This window comes from Leptonychotes weddellii, chromosome 8 (assembly GCF_054177405.1).
Source record: "Leptonychotes weddellii isolate Sample4059 chromosome 8, ASM5417740v2, whole genome shotgun sequence".
Classification (NCBI taxonomy): Eukaryota; Metazoa; Chordata; class Mammalia; order Carnivora; family Phocidae; genus Leptonychotes; species Leptonychotes weddellii.
Window position 1 is genome coordinate 95,246,052 of NC_138376.1, and position 12,150 is coordinate 95,258,201.

Below are 12,150 nucleotides of genomic sequence, written 5' to 3' on the forward strand. Positions count from 1 at the left end.
TTTTCTTAAGAGGCAATGAGGTCCAGTAAGAAGGCATGAAGTCAGTTTTGAAATCTAGTTTTATCCTTAATAAAAAATAACTTGATAGAGTTATAAATGCACTCAGTCTCATTTTTTTTTCCTTCTGTTAAATAAAGATAGTAATCCCTACCTCTTAAATGTTGTTGTAGCCTATACTAGGTAATGAATACATAAACTTTACCTCCTTTCTTCTTTGCAGTATGTATGGCCTCAAATTTAACAATAAGTTGCAGAATTCATAATGGACTGGGAGACACTTATCTTCAAAATGAAAAGATTTATAGAGATTTATAGAGAAAATTTCTATTGATTAGTATTTCATTTTATCTCCAATTATGGTCATTCTCAATAACTGAAAAATTACTATGAAGTCCATCATCAATAACATTAACATTAACAGTAACAGTAACTCTTGCTACCATTTTTTGGTCATTTTTCTCACGATCTGTTCTCTTCCAAGAGAATGAACAAAGGAAAGAACATTAGACTTTATCAGCATCTCTGGTAACAAATTTAACGGAGACATTTTGAACTATGGATCAAAGTGAGATCAGGCTCCCAATTCAGTCCTTGACAAGCTAAAATCTGTGGAGGCAAGCACAGATGCTATCCAAGTCAGAATTTCTGACCTTGGGAAAATGACAGTGTCAGGACTGGGGGTGGGCTGCACATGTAGTTGGGAAAATGCCTGGCAGTAATAGTGGGGAACTATTAGAGGACATTTCAGTGTTCCTTAAATGTTTCCAAGCCTTCAATATCATCAGCACCTGTGTGCCTCCATGCCAATTAAAAATCCACAGAAATGTGCTTTACAAACAAAGGAAGTGGTGGCCTTCAGGTGAGTGCTAAAACAGCAATAACATGGTCTCTTGAAAGAGCTAACCTGTTCTTTGCCTCCCTAAACCCCTAGAGTGAATGCAGATCGCTGTTCAAAGCTCTTAGACAGGAAAGGAACACTCACAAGATGGGAAGAGATACCTGCAGGGAAGGAACAAACGGGAAGTGAGAAAACAGCAGGGAAAGCTGCCTGAAGAGGTTTCAATACATGGAAAACTATAAAGTCAGTGAGAAGTTGATCTTTCATTGTTGTAACCAACTGAGAAAATTCTGCCTCTAGCATCTGCTAGTAAGGGTGTGAAAGAGAGAAGACTCATTTTGCCAAACTTAGATCCTACTCATAGCTGATGAGTCCTAACTTTAGAAGGTTAAAAAAAAAATTAGGACTTTCGAGCCTGAAGTTTCGATTAACTTTAACATTAGCACAGAGGCTTCCTTATTGAATTATTTTCCCATCCTTCTTTTCCTTCCCTTTCCTTCTCCTCCCCTCCTTCCTTCTCTTACAGAACATTACAAGGATCACCTTAAAACAAAATTCTCTACTGTTCAGAAGCAAACTTTCTTCTTCAGCTGAGAGTTAATATGAGGTGGTTTTTTTTTTTAAGATTTTATTTATTTATTTGACAGAGAGAGAGATAGCGAGAGCAGGAACACAAGCAGGGGGAGTGGGAGAGGGAGAAGCAGGCTTCCTGCCCAGCAGGGAGCCCGATGCGGGGCTTGATTCTAGGACCCTGGGATCATGACCTGAGCCGAAGGCAGACCCTTAACGACTGAGCCACCCAGGCGCCCTAATATGAGTTTTTTGACCAGCAACAGTGACTATACTTGGGGCTTCACATCCTCCTTTACCCGTAAGAAGAAAGCAATTAACCAAGATAATATTGCTATTCATATACATATATAAAGAAGTACTAGGTATAACATTGTGGTGCTGAAAAGGGAATGGAGTTAATCAGGAAAAGCTTCTTAGAAGGAGTAGCCCAGAGTATTAATTTCAATGCAGAGAGATATACAGGATATTAATAGGAGGTATTGAGGAGGATTTTATTAAAATGCTATTTTGCAGCAATGCTCAGAATGCAGAAAGTGCAGACCTATTGTGAGGTAACATAAAACATTTATCTGGACTAAGAAGGCAGTCAGGATAAGATTTGGAAAAGTGAAATAAAGGCCTTTGTTGGACCACAGACATGAGAAACCTGTTTTCAGTCAAGAAACAATGAAAATATATAATAGCAATGAAATTTAAACATTTTATATTAAATCTTTAGTGAATCTTTCTATATAGTGAGAAGAAACACATCTTGTGTTTAAAGTCTAAATTTTAACAACCCAAATTCCATCAGATTTCCCTCTGTTTTTAGAGCAATGGTTGTAATGTTTTCCACACTCACAGAAATATTTGTAAAAATATTTTCTTGAATAATTAATGACAAGAACTAAGAACTGGAGTTAACACCAGCTATGGTGTTTTATTGAATTATGATCCATAATCATCCAAATCCCAAAGTTGCCCATAGTTGAAGATTCTAAAAGAAAGTAAGGGCACGGATGTATATTTGATACCCCATCTACTTCCCTTTAGTTCATCATATAGCAGGATGAATCATATCTTTGGATTTTGGAGTTGGTAGGTAGGAATTTCCTTATGTTCTGAACTGCATTCCTACATATGCAAGATTCATTCAACCTGTTAAATAAAGCGCATTTGTGATTTTTCTTATCTTCTGAAATCTATATTTGCTCAACTTCTTCTTCTTGGCATCTTGAACAATATAATTTGCTGCCGCTGATTTTCATACGTTACCAGGATAAATTTACCAGTGCGGTTTTTATATGTAGATTTGCATAGATCTGTGCATATCCTAACAAAAAAACACAGCTATATTTAGGGCTAGAATATTAAGTTCACCAGCAGGAAACAAGCCATGGATGACGATAATTTTTTTTAAATTTTCAGCATTTCCTATTAATTGGTATCCATATTTAGATATTGGCAATAAGAAGTAGAATGATGCTTTCTGGTGTTATTTTAAACTGTAACCCAGTATATATTGGCTGTAAATAAATCAGAGTTCATTGAAAAAAAGGGATTCTTGGTTTCAAATATAGCTTTCCCCACTATTCCAACTCCTGCATCATTGGCTAATACAGAATATCATTCAATCCCAAGCTTTCCTAACTACTTTTCTGAGTCCTAACAACTAAATATGTATGCCTTTTTTTCTTTTTAGAGAGAGAGAGAGAGAGCGGGGTGAGGTGGGGGGCGGAGTCGGGAGCCCTCTCAGGGCTCAATCTCAGAACCTGAGATCATCACCTGAGCCAAAATCAAGAGTAGGACGCTTAACCGACTGAGCCACCCAGGCACCCCAAAATGTGCATGCTTTTATTAATATATTTGGACCTCCCAGAGCATTTTTGTTGTTAAAATTTGCTTCTTTCCATTAAATGTGCTTGCTGGCATTCCTCTAATATCATCACCAGAAGCATATTTGAAAGTAAGGAGAGGAGAATGCTGACTTGTTCCCATTCTTCCTCTGACTGCTGAAACCAGTGGTTTGAGTCCTGCCTCCCTCAACCCTTGTAGAACTCAGGACAATAGTCTGGGGTGAATAAGGTCAAGCATTTGAATTTTATAGCGTAAGTCATTCATTACCTCCGTATTGACTATTGCTTAAAACAGTACCCATACTGGTCTCCATCATGTTTCCTGCACTGCCCCACCCCAATCCTGCAGCAGACTAACATTTATTGCAACACCTCTTGGTTCATGCTTGACAATGCTGACATCCTGTTGTTGATCAAAAATCTTTCAATAAGCTGGGATGTTTGTTCTGGCATTTAAGTCCCTGCTCAATCCAGCCCCAAATCAAGATCTTCCCAAAGCCATTTTATACTGCGCCTTCTCACAACGCTCTCGCCTCATAAAATTAAGGCTACTGAAATATACAAGTTCTTAAATATACAAATACTCATAGCTCTGCAATTTTGATTATTTAGGCCCGCCACTTAAAATGGTCCCCCCCCCCCCAGGCTGTGAGCCTATGTAAGCCTGGCCTTTTCTCAGGCCCCAGATAGAGTTCCCATCTCCAGGAGGCTGTCCCACCAGAGTACACAGGCAGTACACCCTCCAAAGTCCTGTGCATAGACTGTCCACACCTCTCCTCAGGTACTTATCAAATGCTTCCTTGTACTGCTACATTTCATCTTTATACCTTGTCCTCAAAAAGAGACAATAAGCCCCATAATGTTAGGGATCACATCTTCCATCACTTCACATCTTTATGGCTTTACATATAGTATATGAATAATTTATTATGTGTTTGCAACTATGCTGCTGATTGTAACCTAATTGCCTTATTATAAAGTACAGTTTCTAGCCTTTCTGATAGTGACTAAGCAGTCTAGAAATGAGAAAGTATCCATTTTCAATATTATTATTCCAAAAGAACGAAATCACAGAAAACTCCGAGAATCTAAGAAAACATTTCAGATTTTTTAAACTGCAACTCAAAATTTCTCTCCCACCCTTCACCTTCTAATCTCTGCAATAGATTCTCCATTGCTTACTCTTAGAACAGATATATGCATCTATGCTCTTCTTCAAATGCCATAAAATTGTGAAAGTAAATTTTAGCTTTTTATTGAAATTTCGAGATGTTACTAGTATCTTTTTCTCATTTGCTTGTCGACCTTTTTTTTTTTTAACCAAATGCTTATTATTTGTTGAGCAATGAGGGTTCTTGTGTTGACCTGAATCCATATAGCCCCTGTCAGAAACAACTTTTTAGTGGCTAATAACAGCTTTCATGTAACACATTAGACCCTGTTATTTTGAAAATTGACGTGACCGATAATGGGGTCCTTCAATCTGAACTTTTTGGAGACTTACTGAGAGAAGTGAATAAATACATTGATACAAAGGGGGGTTTTGTTATTGTACTGATCTGAACATATAATTATGAAAGTTTTCTTTAGATTTAAAACTTTTAAAATCTTACAATTATGAGACGATTTTGTATGTTTTTCAATATGAATCCATGCAGAATTCACAAGATTTGGTATAGTTTTCTCTCTTATTTTGTGCTATCAAGACTTGTTCTTTGTCTCAAAAGTTCTTATAATTTTGAGCTCAAACTTACAAAATATGTGGAAATTAAATAACCTATTGATTATGCATGGAGCAGATCACACAGAAATTTCTGTTGCATTAAAAGGGAACTTCAAGACCTTTCTGTTGTCTGTTTTACAACAAGAAATTTATATTTTGTGGTTAAAATAATACACACATGCACATCAAAAACAAAGTTCTTTGTTTAAATGTCTACAGGAAGATAAATGAGAATATAAGATTATATATATATATATATATATATGAGAATATAAGAATATAAGATAATGCCAGTTAATGATTGCTGGTTGAAGATATGCACTTACTTACATTTTTATCCCTAAACTCCTCTACAGTAATATTAAAGAGTAAAAAAATTATAAACTAACAGTAAAAGAAAATAGGAGAGGAGGAAAAAGGACAAGAAATATCAGCAGTTTTCAGAAGATAGAAAGTAGATGCAGGATTGGCAAGTGACTAAGCAGAGTAGAAAAGCCTAAAGTTTATGGGTTCCAATAAGAACAGTTCCAATGGACAGATTTGACCTATAAAGTCCTTCAAAAGTCAGGATTTAGAAGCAGCCAGAGTGTGTGGGGCACAGGACCGAAAACGAGAATGGACTGAATAATCTGTTCAAAGAGAATTTAGACTGCCCCAGGTTCTTCCTTTAATTTATACAGCCAGGCTTCTCCTCTGGACAAGTGAGACTCTTGAGACACTGCAAGTATGGGCTAAATTTCACACGGCAAGTATGGGCTAAATGTCTGAACACATGAGGATTAACTTAAAGGCTGCATACTGGGGGGAAAAAAGTGCATACAATATAGCAAAACAAGCAATTCCTTCCCAGTTCAGCCCAAGCATTCTGTGGTCTGGTGCCTACCCTATGCCATTACTAGGCTAGAAGACCCAGAACAAAGTCCTACAGATCCATACAGATCTAGCATTTGGAAGGCACTGCCCAGTCATCATATGTGAAGGATACTAGCTGACTACCTCACTAATGCATAATAACTGCCATTCAAGCTTTACTTTCTCCTCTTGGATATGAAAGAACAACCAGGGATCTCCAGACTTTTAAGGAAAGACTCCCAACAGGAAAGTCAGACAAAATTAAATGTAACAAAAAATCTTCAGGACATTCCAATCAGCTGTTCCCTCTGCTGATTGGGGAACAGCTGATTGGAATGCCCTGAAGATTTGCCCTGAAGAGCAAGAGAATGCTCTTCCCCATCTTTGCTCTGTTCACTCCTATACTTTATTCAGGACTCTATCTCTTTTTTAAATATTTTATTTATTTATTTGAGAGAGAGCACAAGCAGGGGGAGGGGAGAGGGACAAAGGGAGAAGCAGACTCCCCACTGAGCAGGGAGCCCTGGGATCATGACCTGAGCCAAGGCAGACACTTAACCCACTGAACCACCCAGGCGCCCCATTCAGGACTCTTTTAACACAAAATAATAGGAGATTTTTTTTTTTACCATTATATTTAAATAGCATTACATTTCCCCCATGACTCAATTCTCAGTTATCCTGTTTCTTTACTTGAATTTATTTTTCTCCATATGTTAATTTCTATACTGATATTTTTATGTATTTATGTATTTGTTGTTCATTTTCGCTACTGCATGATGAACACTCATAAAGGCAGGAAGTTGCATATGACACATAGTAGAGGCTTAATAATTATTTTATTATTATTTACTTATTTATCTACTTATTTGTTTAGTAAAAATAATTAACTCAGATAAAACAGAACCAATGTGGGAAACACAATTTTTAAAAAATAGTAATTCAGAAAACTAAGAAAAGTTATAGCCCAGAAACAATTAAAAAATATTAGCTATACAAAAGCAATGATTAGAGAAGAATAATTAACTCTTAAAAGTTCAAAATATTAAAAATAAAATATATAGTTCAATATAACACTGTGAGGAGTTGGGAAAGAAAATCTCCAAGAGAGTCAAGAGAAATGTAAGATATGAACAATGGGAAAGAAAAATAAGAATGTGAGAGGTCAGTCCTGGAAGTCAAATGTCTGACTAAGAGAAATTTCTACAGTAACAGAAAAAGTAGAGAGGAGGTAACAATTTAAGATAAAATGTAAGAATGTTTCCTGGAATGGAAGGAACAGTCTCATGATTGAAAGGCCCTCCAAATGCTCTATAAACTAAATGAAAAAAAAAAAGCCATCAAAGTATTGCTTATAGAAAGGGCGCCTGGGTGGCTCAGTTGGTTAAGCGACTGCCTTCGGCTCAGGTCATGATCCTGGAGTCCCTGGATCGAGTCCCGCATCGGGCTCCCTGCTCGGCAGGGAGTCTGCTTCTCCCTCTGACCCTCCCCCCTCTCATGTGCTCTCTCTCAAATAAATAAATAAAACCTTTAAAAAAAAAAAAAAAAAAAAACAAAGTATTGCTTATAGAACTTCAGAACCTGAAGCTACAAGAAGATTTTCTACTTATATAAACTTCAAAAATATCATATGGAACCAAAATAAGTTAGAGGGTACACACATTTTACGCATTTTATTTTTTTCATTTTAAATGTATTATTTGAGTATAGTTGATACACAACATTACATTAGTTTCAGGGGTATGATATAGTGATTCAACATCTCTGCACATTATGCTATGCTCACCACAAGTGTAGCTACCATCTGTCACCATACAATGCTATTGCAATATCACCAACTATATGCCCTATACTGTGCCTTTTACTCCCATGACTTATTCACTCCATAACTGGAAGCCTGTATCTCCCACTCCCCTTCACCCATTTTGCCCATCCCACCCATCCACCTCCCCTCTGGCAACCATCAGTTCTCTGTATTTACAAGTCTGATTCTGCTGTTTGTTTTTGTTTGTTTATTCATTTGTTTTGTTTTTTTTAGATTCCACATGAGTGAATATACACATTTTAAAACCTAAAAACAATATTTTATGTTATTAATGAATATGTAAACATTTAGTAAAACTATAAAAAACTTTCATGAGACTATTAATCCAAAATCATGATAGTAATTATCTATGGAGAAAGAGAGAGGGAAATAATATTTAGGAGGAATACAGAGGCAGCATTATTTATATGTATAAAATTTTATGAAAAGAATGACAGCAAGCAAATATAGCATCAGATTTAATGAGGCTGAGTGATGGTATAATGATATTGCTGTAATACCCTCTACAGTTTTCAATGTTTTTGAAATATTTCACTATTGAAAACAAAATAATGTAAGAGAACAGAAAAAAGAAAACAGGTTACATAAAAAATTGCAGGAAACAAAATGGTATCAAGTTTCTTAACTGTTATAATAGAAACCAGAAGATAATGGAGAAATATTCACCCACTCTGAGAGGAAATCATCTTCAACCAAGAAGCATATATCCAGCCAAAATATCAATCAATTAATATAAAAGCTGAATGAAAACACATAAGGCTTAACATCATTCACCTATTCTTAGGAAACTAGTGAATTTTGTACTCTGCGAAACAAGGGAGAAAACCTAGTAAGAGACATGAGAGCTGTTAAGAAAAATTTCGCTGGACAATTGTTAAAAATGGCAAGACAGGTTTTCTTAACTGCTGTAGTAGGGAAGAGAGATGTCAGTATAGAACTGAGCTCAACCCCAAGTTAAACAGTAAGAAATATTTTATTTATGACTGTTGCAACAAGAGAGAGAACTTAAAATCAATTCCACTAAAACAAAAGTTGGGAGAATTTGTAAATGCTGGGCTGAGCTAATTGAAAAGTACCCAAGGACATTGTGGGGGAGGTTCGTCAATGTGATTAGGCCATCTGTGTTTGTTAATTGTTGCTTCTCAGGGTTAGGCTTCTACCCATCCACAGAGACTGAGAGATGATGATGCTATCTTTCTTGACAATTACATTTCAAAGAAATGGCTTCCAGGGCCTTGGAGAAAGACATTCCTGAGTTTTAGAAAATTTACATCTTGAAGGAGCAAAGGAAGAATTTATAATTGCAAGTTTTCTAAAGAAAATGCTCTAAGGAAAGTGAGGTCAAGGGCTGTACTCAGGAAGAAACCTGTTTAGTCAAACTGAGGGGAATGTTAAGGTCATCTTAGTCAAATACAGGAAACTGGGGATCCACATAAGAGAGAACTGATGATATTAAGTGAAGCCCCATGTCCAAATTTATGCATCAGTTGCATAGAGACTGATGAGAGCAGAAGACTGTGGGATTCCAGTTCAGAGGCCCCCAGGAAAAAACAGACAAAAAAGGAACTGATTGGTTCTAAAGTGTTAGACCACGTAGAAGTTAATATTGAATGAGTTTTTACAGTTCCGTTGGTCAGTTTAAAAAGAATTAGTGATAGAAAGAGTACAGAAAGATAGCAAAAAATATGCCACAAAAAAGTAAAGAAATCAATAACAGATAACTGGAAAATCCCCAAATACTCGGTAATTGAAGGTACATTTCTAAATAACACATGGATCAAAAAAGAAATCTCAAGAGAAGCTGAAACTTATTTTTAATAAATTAAATGAAAATACAGCATATCAAACTATGCAGTGCAGTGAAAGCGGTGTTTAGAAGGAAATTTATAGATTTGAATGCTTATATTAGAAAAAGAAGAAAGATCTAAAATCAATAACCAAGTTTCTATCTTAAGGTACTGGAAAAAGCAGGGCAAATTAAATCCAAAGTAAACCAAAAGAAAAGAAATAATAAAAATTAGAGCAGAAATAAAATTCAGAACACAAAAACAATGGAAAAAATCAATTAAATCAAAAGCTGGTTCTTTAGGGGTGCCTGAGTGGCTCAGTCATTAAGCGTCTGCCTTTGGCTCAGGTCATGATCCCAGGGTCCTGGGATCCAGCCCCGCATCAGGCTCCCTGCTCAGCGGGAAGCCTGCTTCCCCCTCTCCCACTCCCCCTGCTTGTGTTCCCTCTCTTGCTGTGTCTCTCTCTGTCAACTAAATAAAATCTTAAAAAAAAAAAACCTGGTTCTTTAAAAAGATCAATAAAATTGATAAGCCTTTAGCCACGCTAAAAAAAATTACAGAAAACACAAATTACTAATATCAGAAATGGAAGAGGGGGCATCACTACAGATCCCATGAACACTGAAAGGGTAATAAAGGAATATTATTAACAACTCTATGCCCACAAATTTAATAACCTAGTTAACCTAGACAAATTCCTTCAAAGACACAATCTACCAAAACTCACACAAGAAGAAATAGACAATTTTAATAGGCCTATATCTATTAAAGAAATTGAATCAATAATTAATAACTTTCCAAAACAGAAAATATCAGGTCCAAATGGGTTCACTGGTAAATCTACCAAACATTTAAGAAATCATACCAACTTTCCACAATCTCTTCCAGAAGATAGAAGCAGATGGAAAACTTTCTAAATCATTCCATGAAGCAAGCATTAATCTAATACCCAAACCAGACACAGACATTATAGGAAAAGAAAACTACAGATCAATATCTCTTATAAATATAGATGCAAATATCCTCAACAAAATATTAGCAAAAAGAATCCGACAATGTACGAAAAGAATTACACACCACAACCAAGAGGGATTTATGTCAGATATACAAGACTGGTTCAACATTCAAAAACCAATTAATGTAATCAAAAAGTGTAGACACTTTTTGTTTGGCCATTTGCAGGTAGCTCTACCCGTAGGCTTGCTTTTAAGATTTATCGGGCCTGAGCCAGAAACTAGTCTGCTATATCTCCCAGGCTGCAAGAGATACTTTGAAGCCTTTGTCAATAGGCTGGAAAGAAAGAGAATTTACTCCCTCCCTCCATGGAGATCAGGTACTCATATCAGAGGAATCATCCTTCCAATCTCCAAACCCCCTGGCCACTTCAGCTGAATCCTTTCAGGCATTCGGTGTGAGTGAGTGTTCAAGGTCACAAAACCTCTTTTAAGAAATTTTGTATGCAGGATCTGCCTAGTTAATCCAGCACCTAGTTTTGGGAGTGAGGATATTTGGTATTTATTATCTTGTAGCACTACCACTGAGAATGAAATAATTCCATTTTCTCCCACTGACCCTCTCTGTTAGGATTCATCTTCTCTTGACTGGCTGTGTAACAGAATGTGTTTGCTGTATTCCTTTTAATCATTCTCTTTCTGGAAGAAAACATGTGTCTCTGTGCTATTAATAGCTCCATGCTTGTGTATGTGATTATAAGCTCTCTAAGTGCAGAAATCTACATTCTATTCCATTTATAGCTACCCATTACCTAACATGCTGAACTTCATCTAAAGAGTTGTTGACTTATTATCTCCACCCTGGAAGATTTTGCTAATATTTCCTAAGAAATATTATGACCAAGTAATACGTTTTATTGAGTAAAGATCTTACAAATTTTAGCTTTAGTCACATTATGTTAAATTTTGCCCAATTGAAATACAACTTTAATATTTAAATGCGTAAAAGGTAAATATCCTGAGGTTGAAAGAGTAGCTGATTTAAAATAAGATGAACTTCACATGATTAAATAGTTTAAATCATCCCTTTTGTAATATTTTAAGTCCCCACAAGTAAGGACTCTTCAGTGCTACAATTAATGCCAGTCATTGATAATTTTACTAATAAATATTTTTATTTATATTATTGTAGTCAGGCAACCTCATAAATGGAATCTATAGGTACATAACTTTCAAGTGGAACTAATAGTTTTACTTGGGATGCTTCCTTTCTGTCCATAATACGGTGAGGGGAGGGGGGGAAGAAACCCACATTTCCAGTTGGAAAACTCCAAGTCAGTCCCAAATAAGCTGACTAACATTTATAAAGTAATTCTCATCCTTATAAATTGCCTTCTTGCAGGAAACAGACCTTATCCTGACTTTTAATATTTCAATGCACCGATCTTGGTGGATGGAGAATGGACCAGGATGTACGGTGACATCAGTGACACCTGCACCAGACTGGGCCCCAGAAGACCATCGCTACATCACGGTCTCAGGGTGTTTTCTGGAGTACCAGTACATAGAAGTGGCTCATAGTTCCCTCCAGATTGTCCTCGCAGTAAGTGTTGACCACCAACCACTCCTTCTAGTGCTTCTGGAATTGTTTTATTTCCATGCAAATTCAGTGCACACAAATGGAATCTGTGGATCAAGTGTGGCTATTTGCTTTTTTCTAATTAATGCCTCTTTCTATAGGGATTTGTTAGGTTAAACCAGGGC

The 12,150-nt window shown here is 36.4% G+C and overlaps 1 protein-coding gene across 4 annotated transcripts in view; it reads left to right on the top strand.

The window, feature by feature from the left end:
- Positions 1-12,150, top strand: part of NKAIN2 (sodium/potassium transporting ATPase interacting 2) — a 950,339-nt gene that overhangs the window by 765,072 nt on the left and 173,117 nt on the right. For all 4 annotated transcript variants that reach the window (XM_081828938.1, XM_081828939.1, XM_081828936.1 and 1 more), the window contains one exon: positions 11,789-11,989. In XM_081828938.1, the coding sequence (XP_081685064.1) occupies positions 11,789-11,989 (201 nt within the window). The remainder of the gene's footprint in view (positions 1-11,788; positions 11,990-12,150) is intronic.